The sequence below is a fragment of the Tauraco erythrolophus genome, chromosome 5 (genome assembly GCF_009769465.1).
Source record: "Tauraco erythrolophus isolate bTauEry1 chromosome 5, bTauEry1.pri, whole genome shotgun sequence".
NCBI classification, from domain to species: Eukaryota; Metazoa; Chordata; class Aves; order Musophagiformes; family Musophagidae; genus Tauraco; species Tauraco erythrolophus.
In genome coordinates, this window is record NC_141469.1 from 34,713,834 (window position 1) to 34,732,143 (window position 18,310).

An 18,310-nucleotide genomic window follows, 5' to 3' on the forward strand; every position below is an offset into this window, starting at 1 on the left:
CAGATTTGTGGGATATCTTGCATTTTCTGTTATTTTGAGGGAAAGTGCCCTTTCTGAAGTGAGAAGTATTTTCACACAAGGTTAACTAAAGTTACAGCTCTAGCAATAATCAAAGTGATGGTTTCCCTGAGCAGGCAAAGAAGATTGCCTCTAACTTGCTGTACTGTAACAGTGGTGTTGACATAAGTCAGTACTTGACATTACTTACATGCAGTGCTTGGGAACAAACGAAAACAGCAAGTGCGGGTCACGTCACTCAGCGGACTTAGAAGATTGCTGTTAACCAGCTGACATTCCTAACTCTGTATTATCTCCTGCTTGGAAGCATTTTTATTAAATGAAAACTTGCTTGTATGACTATTACATCTTGATCAAAACACTGGTTTCTTTTACTGATGTTTCAGAGCTGTAATTTCTGTAGCGCTCTCTGTGGCCTGGGCACTGGTGGGAGGCTGTCACAGATTGCCTCGTAAGCTGCAGTTTTTCGCCTGTGGTCCCCTGGAAAGGCTGCGTGTAATGCTCTGAAGGAAAAATGAGCATAATGTCAGTAGACTTGATCATCCAATGTGGACGCATTCCTACTGACTCCTAGTGATCGGATTTTGCAGTGTCCTCAGTACTGCCTTTGAAAATAGCAAGCAAAGTTATTTTGTAGGAAAAAACTGATAGCAAACCCTTCTGCTCCACAATTGCGCAGAGACTCAGCCCGATGATATGAAGTGAAAGTACGGTTTGAGCCCCAAGCGTGCATAGCCATACTAGGAGACAGCAGTGCCTCATACTGCTTGACAAGCTGTGGGAGACCTCTAGAGCCGTGTTGTATCTCTTCTGGTGGTTAATTCTGGGAAACTTGAAATTTGGGAAATGTGTGGAACAGGATCCTGTCTGATTGTGAAGCATAAATTCGGCATAAGAGTTCAATATTAGACATTTATGAAAACAGTTTTTTTTTTATAATTGCTTATTTCTGTGTTAACTTTAGGTAATGAAAGATAATCTGTGGCATCAAGAAGAGATGGGATGTCTGGGAATGATGGGTATGTAGCTGTTTTCTCTCTCTTTTCAGCGCTGTGAGAGTCCCAGGACTCCCAGGGCATGGGTGCATGGGTAGGCAGAGGATGGGAGCTGTGCATGGGTGGCCTGCTGTCGTCAGTGGGACTCTTAATCCTGGATCACAGGGGACTGTTCGCTCATAAGTTAGGAACAAGGGTGCTCTAGGCTTCCTAAACAGCTCATCTAGAATGGAACCCCTGTGAGAAGACCTTAGTTTGTACCCTGCTCTGAGTAATTTTCAGGAGAAGCCCGTTTTCCTCATTAAACATAATGACATAGGCCAGTACCCTCTAATGCCTGGGATTCCCAGTGTTGTGGAAAACTCCTATTATATAAGCTGATCAAGACCTTTTTCCTCTTCAGAAGATAACTTAACTTGTATGCATTTACTACCACTGTTGCAATACCTACTCTTGAAGCTGTTTTCAAAGATCTCTGCAATTAAATAAATAAGATACTTTGTCCTGGACCAAGTTTTTGAAGACTCATAGATGTAGGGGACCTGGAAGCGTTGCTGGGATACTAGTACTCTTTACAGTGGATATGAAGTATACTTATCACTGATCTCAGATACACCAAGCATCTCCAGTTGTAGTTGTCTGATCTGGTTGAAATAGGGTGCCTTGATACTTAGAGAAATCACTTACAGATTTGAGGAGCTGCATCTGAAGGCTGACTGCCACAGGCTCTTTGTGTACGTTTGAATAAATCACTTAGTTTCTCTGAGCCTCTGGTCTTTTTCTCTATACATGTATAATAAATACTGTGCTACCTCACCCAAGTGTAGTGGAGATGAGTACCCTGAAAGGTTAGAGCATCCTCATACAGCACATTAGCAGGGGCAATGCAATGTCTGAAATAGACCCTCCCCATGGCTGCAGTTCCCCAAGAGATGATTTCATGACATGCATTTGCCAAGAAAGTACACGCTGTGAAGCAGTGATCTAGTGAGATGCCTGTAATTTCTTTGCCCCATGCCATGGCTAATTCACAAATGAGTTTATTAATTTAAATACGAAAGCAAATAATTCAGATTTGCTGAGCTTCCTTGCTTTTTCCTGTGTTTATTAAATGTCATCTTTGCTTCTTGTATCTTGCTTTCTAATGGGTTGCAGATTATTAATGTACCGTCCACTAGGAGAGGAAATGCATGTGGTTTTGTAGTTCAGAAGAACCTTCTGATGCTGAAGAAAAAGTGGGGTGATTGGAGGATTTTGATATGTAGTATTTTTTTGTTCATGATTGCATCTCTGCCATTTCATTAGTAGGTAAATATATGTGTTAAATGAGGGGCTGCTACAAGCGCTGAATTGTACACTTGATTTTATAACTGAGAATTGTCCCATTCTAATAAACATGAATTTTTAATATACTTAAAACGAAGTTTTTAGTGGTTTGCTTAATCAAGGTGCTGGGCTCTTTATTTCTTGCTGAAGAAATTTTAAATGAAAGCAGTGAACCTTTGAAGTTGAAAATGGCAGTGCGCTGAAGGGAAACATTTTGTGGCAGCACACTGATCTTGGAGCTGCTGTTGAAAGCTTTTTGTAGTCGTTTCTGGATGAGAAAAAGCGATGCCAGAATAGCCCTATGATTGAGGAACTCAGTGGATTTTTGACAGTTATGTTTGAGTCTGCTCTGACTTACTCAAAACAGGCTTGGAGAGTAGATTCATTTTTTCTTGTTAATGCCCATAGTTTCTTTGACTTTATAACAAGAAAAGTTCATGGCAACATTCAAAACTGAAATACAGTAAATTACTACCTTTGCCTGTTCATTGTTGTGTGTAATTGAATGGACTTTAAATTGGATCTTGTGTCCTGGATGGTTTTCAGGACAGGGAATAATTCAGAACAACCACAAAAATACAGTAAGCAAGTATATTTAACTCTTTTCTTCCTCACTGAAATAGAGTATGATTATTCAAAACTTTGCTGATAAATTTTGGGGGAAAGCAAATTGGACTGCAGGTGTGGGACTTGAAATACACAGCCCTTAAGAGCTAAGAATTAAAATGACTGTCTTAGTTAAATTGCTTTTTTTCCTCCCAGTGTCAGGTAATTTTTAATTCTCAACTTGACATTTCACAAACTTGTCAGAGTCTTCACTTTCCTACTGTAATTTGGCAGCTTAGGATGCGTTAAAAAGGTACAAGAGCCTTAAGAGCACACTGGAGTCTTTGCTGCACACCTATTGCAAGACTGTCTTAATTTTGTATCATCCTGTTTAATTGCCATGGCCAAGAATAACCTTCACCTTAACTTCTGTCAAGCACAAATAAGGCTCCTATGAACACAGACCCACTGTCGCCACAGATTCCACGCAGTAAGTGCATTTTGCACCAGGTTGGATCCTCTTCGCACTTGCACGCCCTGAGCAGCAAGCGAAGGCAGTGAGAGCTGGGAGTGGGGAGCTTTCCTTCCTAAGTGTATTGTGTGTGCCTTGACTGTGGCTGCTGGAGGTCCCAGAGAGCAAAAGATCACCATCCAAAGCATTAGTGTACAAAGCTGAGGAGTGGGAACTGACTGCCTGGGGAGAATAGCAATATTGAACAGCGTTAAATAACAGAAACTGTTCTGATCAACTGTGTGCTTGTCATTTCATATTGTTGTGGCACTATGCATATGTGGGACAGAGTGACTGCTATAGTAACTTGAGTGGTAAAATGTTACACCAATCGTCCAGCTGTTTCAGCTGTAGTACTATTTATTTTCATGTTTTCTTTTTGTAATTCAATACAAAGTCAACCTACCAGCTAGCACTGGTAATTAGCTAGGAATATGCAGTTTAAGACAGAGTTCTGGCATATCTGTTTATATTGGGTTTATGGAAGATAAATAATCGGAAAACATTTTAGTACCATGCTAATTAAAAGTAAGATAAAATATTTAACAACTTGATAATACTTTGTAAAAACATGGAACATTTACTTAAGGAAAACAAAAGCAAATTTCATCATGGTGATGCTGTCTCACATCTCAAAAGAAAGTGAAATTACTACCCTTCTTTGATGATCAGTTACACTTGGCATCTTTGGAGATGCTTGCAGGGAAGCTCCACGTTAAGCCTCATGCTCTGCTGGTTTGCTCGCTAGGAAATGTTTTGGCCTGAAGCTGTACTCTGGGAGTGCCCGGTGGCAGCCTGGCAAGCCCAGCGGAGAGGGGGCTGTTTGGGCTGTGCGTGAAGCTGAAACTGTTCCCCTGCTTTGCAAAGTTTCCCTTTCAAAAAGCAGTGGGAATAGTTTTCCTTTAGAAACTAATGGAAGTGTAGACCATGCAGCTCTGATAATAGGTTTTCTGAAAACAGCTAGAAAAATGGTGAAGATGGAAGCTGTAAGAAGAAAAGCGAGTGGAAGGAACAAGGAGACTGCAAGGTCAGTCGCGGATTTGGGATGCACCTCTGAAGGGGCACTGACATTCCTGTGCTCACACTTCTGAACAGCAGGGTATCCAAAAGAAAGCTCGATGCTTGTTAGTGAAAGGCTTCAGGATTCAAGTATTAGTGTTTTCCAACCTCAGATGAATCTATTTGTTAAAAGAAAACAATTTCAGAACAGGAATCTAGAATAGACGTGAAAACCACAGAATGTGTTGTGCCTGTACCATCCTTTCTCAGATATTAAGCATCCAGCTTTTCAAGCAATCATCAGCCATCTATAGTCCATCTACGACCTTATCTGAAAGGCGACAGCAGGTGAATTGATAAATACAATTATGTTGTCTTGATGTTAAGAGTACACAGCAAGTTATGCGGAAAAGCAGTTATGTTCTTGTAGGTCAGGTGGACTGAGCTATATAGTGTTCTAGTGACAGTTACGTCTGTGTGGATCAGGAAAAAGTTATTTAACTGACAGTTGATACTACAAAAAATAATGAGATAGGAAAGTGCTGCTTTACTGCCAAGGGATACCAGGGTATAAAAAAACAGCCTATATTCTTAAAAATTAATAGGAAGGATGAGAAAAAATCTGGAGGAAGGCAGTGGCACGTGTTGCTGTATGAACATATGTCACACTGATTGAATCTATTTAAGCAAAACCTTCCACTGAGTGACGGAAAGATACAAGTGAATTCGCAGAAGTATCTTTGTAATCATCATCAACATTGAGGCTGCTTAACGTAATGTCAAGAACCTGCAAAATCCCCAACCTCCAATTACCGATGATGGAACAGCCAAATAACATGCCTGCAGACTTCTACTGGGAGCTGGGCACGTTATCTTGGGATTCAAAGTGATGACAAAGCACAACTTGAAAACAGACTCATCTGTCTAATTAGTAATCCAGACATTTATTTAGAGTCAAATAACATAATCATTTAATTAAACTGGTTACTGTGGACTTGATACTCTCCAGAGGGGAGCATCGGGATTTGCTGTTGCATGAAAAGTGCAGTTGGATGTGCTGGTGGGGATGTCATGCTGCATAGGGCACAAGAACAAAAGATATTTTGTGCAGCTATTACCCGCTCTTGTTGGCTGACCTTCCTCATCCAAAACACAGAAATGATCTGCTAAATAAGCAGCACTTTCAAGGCAGTAGTTGCTCAACCTAGCCCATACATTTTGTCTTTTTGGCTTCTGTCACTTACAAAGCCCTACAGAGAAGCTCCACGTCTTCAATCAGGGTTTCTGTTTACTAAAGTGCATCTCCTGTAGTCTGGCAAGAAAACAAAAAGAATTGGTGCTCCACCTCCATAGGAATGGGGTGGCAATTGCTTTAACATATGAGAGACATAGCAAATATAAAATGAATGTTTTTCAATGTTTGGATATATCTATACGAAACTGTGAAGAGGCTTGATTCAGTAGTCAGAACATAGGTTTAGAACCATTGGAGGTGAGACGTAGTACGATACTTGGATGTGCTGGGGAGTGCCGTGGCCAGGTGGGCTCAGACTGGTAGCCTGCAGGTCTGTACTGCGCTTCCAGTTCAGCACTGGTGTCATCCTGAGTGTCATGGGCTCTGGCTTAGTCTTGAAACAGAAATACGCCATGCATGACTACCCTGAAAACATTCCAGCCCCAAAGATATGCAGACATTTGGTAGAGTCCAGTTGGAAGCCTGTATCCAGTGGAGTCCCTCAAGGGTCGGTACTGGGAACAGTATTGTTCAACATGTTCGTCAGTGACTTGGATGAGGGAATGGAGTGCACGGTCAGCAAGTTTGCTGATGACACTAAACAGGGAGGAGTGGGTGACACACCTGAAGGCTGTGCTGCCATTCAGAGAGACCTGGACAGACTGGAGAGTTGGGCGGGGAGAAATTTAATGAAATACAACAAGGGCGAGTGTAGAGTCTTGCATCTGGGTAAGAACAACCGCATGTACCAGTACAAGTTGGGGACTGAACTGTTGGGGAGCAGCACAGGTGAAAGGGACTTGGGGGTCGTGGTGGACAGCAGAATGACCATGAGCCAGCAATGTGCCCTTGTGGCCAAGAAGGCCAATGGCATCCTGGGGTGTATTAGAAGGGTCGAGAGACGTTCTCCTCCCCATCTACTCTGCCCTGGTGAGGCTGCATCTGGAATATTGTGTCCAGTGCTGGGCCCCTCAGTTCAAGAAGGACAAGGAACTGCTTGAGAGAGTCCAGCACAGGGCCACAAAGATGATTAAGGGAGTGGAGCATCTCCCTTATGAGGAAAGGCTGAGGAAGCTGGGTCTCTTTATCTTGGAGAAGAGAAGACTGAGGGGGGACCTCATTAATGTTTATAAATATGTAAAGGGTGACTGCCGTGAGGATGGAGCCAGGCTCTTCTCAGTGGCATCCAATGATAGGACAAGGGGAAATGGATATAAGCTGGAACATAGGAGGTTCCACTTAAACATGAGGAAGAACTTCTTCCCAGTAAGGGTAACAGAACACTGGAACAGGCTGCCCAGAGAGGTTGTGGAGTCTTCTTCTCTGGAGATGTTCAAAACCCGCCTGGACACGTTCTTGTGTGATCTGATCTAGGTGGTCCTGCTCCAGCAGGGGGATTGGACTAGATGATCCTTTGAGGTCCCTTCTAATCCATAACATTCTGTGGTTCTGTGATTCTGTGACTCTGTGTAATTATACAGATTACTGTTCATCTCAAGTTTACCTTTTTATGTTTACAGTCCCTAAATTAGTCTGAGTCTGTGGCATCATTTAACAGTGGTTTAAGTATTTAAGTAAAGCTTAGAGAAGTCAGTTAAAACTAATGGTAAAATATAAACAACTAGCTTTTCCTGGCCTATATATCCACAATTTTGTCCAATATAAACCACTCCCTTCTGAACAAAAAACATGCTATTCCAGCATGGGAAGACAGTGAAGCTCCCCAAGGGCAAATGTCCATCTGGGTTCTGTAAGCAGCAGGACTGCATCTCTTTCATTATGTTAACAGGAATATTTTCAGTGGTTCATGTGCATCAATGCTTCAAGGCCCTTTATAGGACCTCCCTTTAAGGGTCCAATTCTGAATGCTCTGTGCATGACTTTTGTATTTAGAGCTAACAGTATTTCTCTATATTATTCTTCCAACCAAGCAGTGTCTTTTTTTAAAAAAGCAGCTTCTTGTATTAATGAGATTTTAATTATCTTCAGTTTTTCATATTTCATTAACATATAATAGTGTTTTTTTAATGAAAACTTTATAGAAAAATGTAATTTGCCAAAAATCTTTGCTTTTCAATGAGAGGTTTTGTTCATATGAATTTATATTGCTAGTGATTAAAATATGGAATTTAAAAATAAGTGATAAATGAGAACTATTATGCAAAGAAAGGAAAAAAAGTATCTTCTTTAAACATAGCCAGCCAACTGTAGTTTTAAAATTTTAATGACATTTTTTTTTAATGACATTCAGCAGCTTTACCTTTTGACAATTTAGTATATTAAATTATTGATTTTTAGTATAAGCTCCTTTTATTAATGTCATAGGTGCTTTTACTTTAGTGGATGAAAATGATATGATTTCAAAAGTGTTCTTGTCATTTTATGTGACATCGTGGACTAATCTTTTAGAAAAATATAAGAGTATAAGCTAGCATTTATATTTCTAATTACTAAATTGAGGAGCATTTGATTTGGTGGCACTCCAATTCAACTGAAATGTAACTGAGACCCTTACCTATCTGAGAAGTATTTTTGTTCTGAATATGTATTGACATAGTTAATGGTTAATTGGCAGACTGTATCTTCGACGCAGAACACCCTTAGCACTGAGGCCACTCACATTGTAGAGTGCTTCAATTATTTATGCTTTGCTGAAAATTTCTTTGTGTTGGAAATACTACAGTTGATTTAAGGCTGAAACTTTTTAATTCATGCATTAGACACTTTGCATTTAAATGGCAAGAAGTTTTCTGTGGCAGATGTGTGAGTTCCCTAGGTTTTTTTTTCTAGATCCTGCTGGGTTTTGTGGGGCAAATCTCATCTCTGTTTCCTCTCTGGCCTCATGTCTCTGTTGCCTGTATGGATTTTAAGTGCTTTAGGGGAGAGCGTGCTGGTCGTGGCGTGACTGGGTACCATCAGCTCCATCCCTGGCTGGAATCTGCCGGGGTTGCTGCGCACCAAGCAGCTGCCGCACGAGTCAGCTTTAGCTCTAATGCAGAGTGTTGCCTTGGTTTTCAGCAATGATGCCCTCACCTCTGGTCATTAAAGCAAGTGAAGCCCATCACGAACTCTTGACTTCTGCAGCCTCGGACGATCAGTGGAGCCATTCGCTCTTTGCTTTGATACCCTCATGGACAAAGAAGATTTTGTTCAAACGAGAGTCTTCTGTTAACCACCAACTGGTCAGTGAAAGATGGTTTGCCACTTTTAATATTCATAATGATCGTACCAATTATATCAGAAATGAACATCAGTGGGAATTTACTACCCAATTAGTACATTTCTAATCCTGTCTCAGGTGATTATGTTCACTTGAGATGGCTTCAGCAGCACCAACTAGTTGTGAGATTTCCAAAGAATTATTGTTACAGCTACAACTATGTGATTGCTGCATAAATTCTGATAGGCACTTAGTATATGAAATGCATCTGTACAGTCTGATGAACTTTGTGCATAGCGTATTTTGTTAGGGAATTGTATTAGCCAAAAGATGAATATATCAATCAAGATGCTAGTAATTACTTGTGGGTGTAAGCAGTTCATACAAATTTGGACTAGAAAAAGAATCGTGTGTTGCGATAAAAAAGCTCTTGAATTTGAAGGCAATTAATACCTCTAATTTATTTTCTCGTTTAATTATTTACGTAATATAACTTGTGCTGCAGTTTGTGAATTATTATGTTTTCATACACTAAGTAGACTTTTCCCCTTCCTCCACAGCCTGAAGATGTGTCCAATATGTCAATGTCTTCTGGATTTGGAATAACCCTTCAGAAATGTGGTGTGGTAAGTTTTCTTACATTTGTCTTGTTAATTTGATAGGAAGTTTGTACCCAAATGTCTTTTAAAAAGTGAGAATAGAATTGTGCCCATGCTGAGTGTTTGGGAGCATGTCCATTTTGATGTTAAGATGGTTGCACTCTCTGTAAGAGGCACAGTTTTGCAATGTTGATTCAAAACTGAAGGAAGTCAGTGAAATCTTCTCTCAGACTTCAGAAGATTTTGGACTGTGATCAAAGTAAATACCTCAGTGTGAATTCGTAAAACTATACATAGGCAAAGACTAGCGAACTCTAGAAAATCAGCCACCAGGCTGGGTAGAGATAGAGACAAACTTCTTTAGAGGATGAGATAAGCCTACCGAGGTACTCTTTTGGCTCAACCGGGAGTGACCTACCTGTGTCAACTATGAACTCATTTGGAAGGATGGGGCACTGAGCCCTATGGTGCCTGCTGGGCCTTTGGGCATCCTGTCACATAGGCTTAGAGGAGCCAATATGTCATAGTCTGCATATAGAGTGGAACTCAGCTACAGCACGTATTTAATGAAAAAAAAGGTTTCATTTGACTTTTGTAAAATGCTTATGAAGAGCAAAGGCCTCCCTACTATAAGGAAATTTTAAAACTTCCATTTTATTTTTACTTTATGTGGCATAGGTTGATAGATTTACCTAGACTGTTATTTTTCCTTTCTTTTTCCCCATTTTTTTTCAACACTGGATGAAGCAAGTCCGCATTTTTATAATTAGAGACAGTTCATCTTACCTGTCCCTTGGAGGGAGAAAGTGCATCCAGCTTTAAGACGAATCTGAATTCAGCCACTGAGATGCTGCATATGAGAGTAGAGGATTCAGTAACCAGTGCAGAAGAGATGACATTAAAACCTGCACTAGATCGTTTGCATAGAGAAGAATGAATATGCATCACATCTCATGGCACTAATTACCTATAATGTTGTTATTGAAATGGCTGCGTATCATAATCAATGAGGCTGAATAGTGAGCATTTCAGACATAAGAGCAGTAACACAGAATCTTCTGCTTTTCCGGCTGTAGATTCCCGGTTTTTGTATCAGAGCTGCTCAGGAGAGTTTGAGACAGTTACATATTGTTTTTTTCTGCTATTCTTAGCACAGCCTCACACAGGATCATTAAAAACTGTGAAATCCTGCTGTACAAGATCAAAGTTAGTCTGTTGTAGATGCTAGGATTATCAGAAAATAATTTTGCAGTGATATTAGTTGTAAATTACTGAAAACTATGCAATTGTATGTGATTGTCTTCCACCTTCAAATGCGGTTCACATTTTATTTTCCTTTGCTTACCTTACCATCTACTTCAGTCCTAACTGAACAGATGCTTTCCTGCTAAGAGGCAGACTGGCCATATGGTGGTCTTTAGCTGTTTTAAATGGAAAAAAAGTGAATTTTGCACATTATCCTCCTCCTACCATGAGTAGCTCCTCAGAGCATGGAGATGACATATGTTTACTTCTTGGAGTCAGCATTTTTCCAACACCTTATCGCAGAAAGGGAAAGGTATGGGAAAATGAAGGGAGGAAAAAGTTTTTCTATTTCCACCTGTTTCCCCAGCTCCCTCTTTTGCTGTTGCATCTGTGTTTGCCTGCACAACCCATCCACACTTACTGTTAGCAGTTCATACAGTTTGAACCATGAATCTTTCAAGGTGTTTTGGTGATTGAGTGAGGGTCTCTGCTTTGTGGCTTTGGATTTTCCTTGTGTGACTTTGAGGCTTTTTTTTCCTGCTTCGTTTTGTTTGTGCCTTTTAAATCAAGTTTCTAGCCTTTGTGACTGCACAGGAAAGGTTGAAAGGCATGTTGACTGCATCGTGCCAATTCAGAAACCAGGAGAGAGCAAATCTGCCCAAAATATATCACATTTTTAATATTTGGTGATTTTCAGTCTCATAAATGTTGGATTATAATTCTTGATATACAAACATAAGAAATCGGTAATGCTTTCCTCGCAAATATGATTAAGCCTATTTTTATACATGCTGACAATTATTTGTAGACTTTAGTACAATAAATAGTTGGGGTTTTTTCGCCATAAGATTTGTTTAATACAGTTGAGGTTTAACTTGCTGTAATGAGTTTGGAAAATTTAGTGTAGTATACCAAGGAGAGTTAGTTATATAAAAAGATTTATTAAGACATACTTTATTTATTGATACTTAAATAGAAAAATGCAAACTAAGCAATAATAATTTCAATTAGCTGTTTCTTCTCCTTCTATATATTCATAAGATATCCTAAACCTGTAATTTGTTTCTATACTGAACTAGTATGAAATGCAGAGATCAGTGATACACAATGAAATCTTGATTACATATGTCAAACCCTGTGGCTCTGGTGTGATTTCTGAAGTCTATCACAATTCATATTTTTAGAACTCATTTCGGGGGCGGGGGGGGCAGGATCTGCTTGATTATTTATATTCGCTGGTGTCCAGATACAGAGTAGACGTTTCCTAAAAAGGAGGAGGAAAAAAGAAAAAGAGATGACCTGAATCATACTTTGGGCAGTTAAATTGTTAGTTTGTTGTCATTATTAGAAGACTGATATACCATCATGGCTATACTATAGATCAGCATATTGTAGACCTGATAAAGTTTGAGACAATTCTGGATTGGTATGAGTTGTATGGGAAAGCAATTTGCAAGGTGAGGGGTCAGTAAGCAACTCCGTGCTCAAAGTAATTTCATTTAGAGGGTATAATTACTCAATAAGAGTTAAAAGCCTAATGGAATAAATAAATAAACTACATGAGTGCATGTTGCTAGAGATTGGTAATTTATGAATTTCACCACTAACTGGAAGCAGAACCGTCAACTCCCAAGTCCACTGGTAGCTCCATCAGCCCTCGCATGAGAAGGGTGAATCGAGGCAGCCAGCACCCTTCAGAGAGTGTGGTTGCCCTGAAAAAAGGGAAATGGAGACCAAAACTGCATGGAGAGAATGAATTTGCAATGTGGGCAGCTTGCAAAAGAAACATCCTGGTGGTACAGAAGTTCAAAGTTAAGAATTTTCCAGACTTGGGTTATAAAGTTAATGATCCAGTTCTGTGTTGTATGAGGTATCACAGGGATGTTCAGATTCTTGTCTTCACTTCTGGCTCTGCCTGACCTGGGTTTCCAACTCTGGCTTCCTGTCACTTTGTCTCCAAGCAACAGCTTGACATACCGAAGATTAAAATCTTCTTGGGAGTTTGAGATCAAACTGAGTGTAGTGCCATTTGCAGGTCAGAATGCCTTCTGATAAGTTTACACATATGATGAACTTTAATTAGTAATCAAGAGTATGAATTTTGCTGTTAAGATGCACATACAGCCATTTTGCGCTATTAATATTAATATTTCTCTTTGCAGGTGGATGTTGAACATGACCCTCAAACTGCCTACGTTACACTACTGATTAATAACACCAACATGCTGATCTCAACAAACATTACAGATCTTACCCTCCTGGACAATATCACTGGTCTTCACGTTCAAAAAAACAGTGGTAATGGGACCACAGATGGTATACAGATTTACAGGAAACGATTCTTGCAAGGTAAGAAAATCTGCAGGGAAGTAACCCTGCTTACACATGTGGAAGAGCATCTGTTCAAATCACAACATTTATTTATTTATTTGTTTGGTTTTAGTGGTTTGCATTCTCCAATTATCAGTTAATACGGGTGAAAAACCCTGGGCAAGTTTTTGTGCCGCAGTTTAAAATTCTATTAACTCACATTTTGGCTCCCACATTTGAATTGCTTCTGATCTCCTAGGCACAGAAGTGAGCCCCTGTACTCTGTGAAAGTCACTACCATCAGAATGAAACTGGATCTTTCATGATAGTATTTGTTCATTTTGGGTACTTTTAAAAGCTGCTGCACAAGCTGTTTTAATCAATCTGATGAGTCCCCCTTCTAGAGCCAAGCAGGCAGATTGGCTTGCTGAGGTATTGAGGTGCATGGGAATTGCAAAAGGCCATGGAAGCAGGCAAGATGATTCATCAAAACTAAGGCAGCTCTTCTCAGTACCTCTTCTCCTCAAACTGAGCAAATTATAAAATCAAACCAAGTAATAGAGAGAAACTTGTTCCACTCTTGGAACCAGTCTGTTCCTTTGGTAGCAGTTGGATCATTGCACATCCATAAAATTTTACCTTTCTTGATTTCGTCATCTCTCTTTTCCTAAGCACGAGTACCTAGAAAATTAGCAACTTGCTTTTGAGTCATGATATTTCGCTTGGAGCTTTAGAAGTGTTTGGTAAGATCTGTTTATGATTGAAGTATCTAGGGTTTTGATAGTGTTTTACTGGTGAAAGATTTCCAAATAGGGAGGGAAATAGGTGATCCTGGGGCTGCTGGCTGATTGCAAGTAGATAGCCAGACTCCATTTCTCATAACAGCAGTTTGAGTAGTGGTACTGATTGTGGGGTTGGGTTTTCTGAAAATGTCAAGGAATTGCTGGCTCTCAACAGAGGTTCTTTAAGAAAGATTGATGCCTGAGAAAGAGAAAAACGTCTTGCAGAGCTGATCTAGTAAACCAAATTGGAGCAGTTATTGAAATTACTGAATCTGGAAATGAATCTAGCTTTCCCAGCCCAAATAAGTTGCATGAATCAGCATGAAGAATACTGAAATGGAAGAAAATCCAGCAGAATGGATTTCTGCTTAGTTTAATGCTTGGTCTTTACTATGTCAGTCCTGGTCTCAGCTCATACATTGCCACTGGGGGTGGACAGAAGGGCTATGCCTATGCTGTCATGCTGCATGTTAGCCATAATAGTTTTTCAGTGCTCCAGTGCACTGTGAATCAAAATTCAGGTGAAATCTCAGGAGGAGAACTGACTAGTTAGTGATTATAATGTAGGCTGTCTGTTTTATTAAAAAAAAAAAGTTTTAAGTATCTCATGTTGAGTTTGAGGATCAGTCAAAACGTGATGCTTTTCAGTAGGTTGAGGTGTCATTTAATGCAGTTTCCAGATCCTGTGCCAAATTTGCTTGAGTTCCTAGAAGCAGCAGATACAAAGGATGTTGCTGATCATATATGCAGGAACTGTCTGCTCTAGATATGGGGCATCTGTTGTGTTGGAAAGGAAAAGCTCCAGTGCTATCCCAAGCCCTTCCCAGGGATCTTTGCAAAATTTTCCTGGGACAGAGCAGATCTATCCATATCCCTCCTCTCTGGAGTATGCTGCGGGGCTCTGGCTGCTCCTCTGCTGAGTTCCCGTGAAGTCACTGTTGTGAGCTCACTGTAGCCTGGTTCCTAGGAGAGCACTTTTGCTGGTGAGGAAAGCACAGTCTAAAGAGGAACCTAAAAAGCTCCACAGATGTTTTATTCATATTGAACTTGCTTTTGAAATTTGGCAAGCATCTATAACTGCAGCTGAGCTCAGCTGGGTGCTCAGCTCTGCAGAGATTCACACCCAGTCTTACTGTTAAAAAAAAGATGTGCCACTGTACTGGGTTGTTTCCTGAGTCAGTGTAGTAACTGTTCTGTTTAAGAAAATGCAGACACTATTGCACTGGTAGATGTACCTCACTTGCTTAATCTACATAGTTGTTTTTTTTTCTCTAACAGGTGGAGAGTACTTTGCAATCAACTACTCTGCACTTCTTGATACAAAAGAAACGTGGGATGGCAGGGTCTTGACACTGCCTGCAAAGCTAACTTTCAGGAGTTCATCACAGGTATTTCCTTTACAATTTTATTTTGGTCTTCACAATTTTTGTAAAAAAAAAAGTCTCCAAGGTGGTTTTTGTCCGCCTAAGCAATGAGGCCTGCATGTAATGAAACGAGGTTCTTAGGCTCTCCGATTGTTTGCCATGAATTTATAAATAAATTAGTTATTCTTCATAGCTTAGGAAGTCCTAGGCTTCCTTCCTTAAATAGGTGAAGTATGTTTGTGTGTTGTCCTTTAGCTTTTCTCTGTACTTTTTTTATTTCTCTCCAATTTATCTATGTATCCTGGAAGTAATGGTGTTCCATATATTTATGCATGTATTCCTGTAGTCTGTGAGAGAGAGAAAGTTTTCCCATATTTTTATCAGAAAATAATTTCTTTTAACCAAAAACAAGTTACAGCAAAGGAAAACCTACTTGCTCATAAGAAATATACTTTTTTAGTATGAGAGTTGTGAAGCTGAGGAACCTCCATCCTTAGTAATTTTTGATAACTCGGTGGTACCAGGCTCCAAGAGAACTGGTCTAAAGCTGGAGTTATCCTGGCTTTGAGTAGGAGGCAGGACTAAGGAGGCAGAACAAGTGATTTCTTCCAAAGTAAAATTTTCTGATTCTGACATACGGCTTGATATTTTTTCTGTGGTTTTCATAATTGCATGTAATTAGGACATGCAGATGTATTTTCATTTCAACTGCTGTATCTCCTTTGATTTAGAGGGAAAAATATTCAGTGTGCATGAGAATGATACCAGAGTGGTAGAACACAAGACTTGAAATAACAGGGAACTATAAGAGTAGAGACATATGCACTGCCTTTGGCTCCTGTTCTGTGCATTTTCAGTCAGCCTAGATTTTATAGGCAGAGAAAAATGTAATTCTATAAGCACTGGAATATGCCTCTCTGTGATTAGAAGGGGAGTGTATCCCACAGAGCAGCTGCTTCCACGTCTGTTAGTGTTACTCCTAAGTACACTGCATTTTATGATCAGATGTATTTCAGTTTTAAGTTTAATGAGAAGTATAGCTTATCGTCTAAGCACAAGCTTTTCTAGAAACTCTAGGCTGCTTGCCAGTGGATTCTGCTAATTTTTTTAATATGTGTAATATTTTTATATCTCTCTCAGAATAAAACACATCTTGTGTCATTGACAGCATCGTTCACCATAACTGCAGAAGAAAAGACCAAGGTAAATTCTATGATTTAGTATTATATTGACTCTCCTGCTTAAACTTATGGACAAGCTAAACTAAATCCTAGGAGCAAAAAATGTCCTTATGTGCTTATAACTCATCACTCAGCTATGGGGTATTAATCATACACAAGTTCTGCCATCTCTGATTTTAAGAGGAAGAAAGCAGGAGTCAAGATAGAAGGTCCTTGTTGTCTTAAAGCAGCAATATTTAGTATGGAAAATCTACAAACTTCCATTATATTCCTAGCCATGGGGTTTTTTTTAAGAATTGTCCAGGCACAGAGAACTGTGATGAGGAATACATTCACCTGCCCCTGTGCAAAACCACCATGAGAAAGCTTTTTGCCTTTCCGAAAGAGTGGAGTTATCCTCGATCTGTTGAGAAGAGGTTTCTGTATCATGCTGATACACAAATCAAAAAATAGCTTTGTGGGGAGCCTAAGAAAGAAAACTTCAGTAAGAGAGGCATAGCTTATGTTTTCTTTTAGTTTTTTAACGAGTCCTTCTTCCAATACGACTTCCTGTTCTTGGCTTCTAAATTAAAGTGGTTTCTAAGAGTCCAAAGAAACCTTCAAAATTATATTGATTGCAGAAAACAGTGTTATTCTTCTAGATATTTTTTTATTAGAGAACTCCCCACTGCATCCATCAGTTTCATTGGTAGAATTCTCTCTTCAGCAAACTTGTTTTTCTTCCCCAGCCTCTCAATACCTTTGACACGATGCTGTATTGCAAGCGGTCTTTTTTTTTTTAAGGAGCTGTGGCCTCGTTGCCAAGAGCACTGTGATTATTTGTGTCCAGGCAGAAGAAAATGGTTTGTTTCACCTCCAAACATTTTTGCCATGGTTGTATCATTCGAAATCTAAAGTTCATGTGGATGGGACTTGCCTGAAGAGGTCCTGAGGACTAGACCTCTCATTCCATTCATAGGCCTGTTCCATGAGTTCCTCTCCACCTTTAAAATCAGTAGTCTATTTGGAGATTGGGCATAGGGGCCTCTTGTTCCAGTATTCTATTTTGCTGGAAATCTCTTGCCCTCTTACCATCTATTAGTGTAATAGATATAAGTCCAGGCTTGATTTCCTTGTAATTGAGGATCAAGTACCCATTCTGTTAAAATGAAAGCCAGACTTAAACCTGATATAAAATAAAACTATGCATGAGCTAGAGAACTCATTGTTCCTGGATAAAGGTCTAGTAAGATTTAAAAGAATTGGACATTCGTATAGCTAAGAATTATGCTTGGAATTACAATAAACGTGTTTTTTGGAAACTCTTAGTCTTAAAGGTATAAGCCACGCAGTAGCTGACTGGATCAGGAAAATAGCTTCATGAGTGGTTTTCTGTAGAGTTCAGTGTGAATTGATATGCAGCAGTTGGTGATGTCTAAGCTAAGACCATAAGCTACATTGGCCTCAGCCTGCTGTGAAAATTCCTGCAATCTATTTCTATACTTAAAACCTTTATAATGTTGGGGTTTTTTCCAACTTGAACTTGATGGTTAGACCTCAACAAATTCTTGGGGACTATTTCATAGTTAGGTAAAATTGCCTCAGCTGCATTTGAACTTACTAAATGAACAGGTTTTGTAATTAAAATGTGTGGTAAAGGTGTGTAGAGAATACTGTTAATTTTTTAAAAATAAAGCTTAGAAATTATGAAACACATCATGTTTCACATGCATAGTATTTGCCTTTGGGCTGTGGCCAAACATAAAGTGTTCCAGAATAAAATCAGTTTGTGCAAGAAAGTTATGATCAGCTGAAGAAGGTGTCATGGATTGGGTTTCATCCATATCTTGAGCTGTCATAAATGCTCTCAATCTCGGAGATTTTTATTTATTAAAAATCATTATTTAAAACTGCTCATGGGTGTGGTGAGACCAACATATATTGTGACTAGGTGGATACCTAATGTTGACTTTGGAGACAGAAAAGGGAAGAATGAATTACGTAGTCATGGCAGTGCCATGCTAAGTTGATCCCATCAGCTTTCACGTGGTTTGCTTGCAC

General features: G+C 39.6%; 1 protein-coding gene across 1 annotated transcript in view; it reads left to right on the forward strand.

Annotated features, from left to right (window-relative positions):
* The first annotated feature begins 994 nt into the window (after positions 1 to 994).
* EVC2 (EvC ciliary complex subunit 2) overlaps positions 995 to 18,310 on the forward strand; it is a 74,955-nt gene continuing 57,639 nt past the window's right edge. The window contains exons 1-6 of the mRNA XM_086611988.1: positions 995 to 1,037; positions 8,648 to 8,811; positions 9,350 to 9,415; positions 12,796 to 12,982; positions 15,004 to 15,113; positions 16,230 to 16,292. Of these exons, the coding sequence (XP_086468114.1) occupies positions 1,016 to 1,037; positions 8,648 to 8,811; positions 9,350 to 9,415; positions 12,796 to 12,982; positions 15,004 to 15,113; positions 16,230 to 16,292 (612 nt within the window). The 5' untranslated portion in view covers positions 995 to 1,015. The remainder of the gene's footprint in view (positions 1,038 to 8,647; positions 8,812 to 9,349; positions 9,416 to 12,795; positions 12,983 to 15,003; positions 15,114 to 16,229; positions 16,293 to 18,310) is intronic.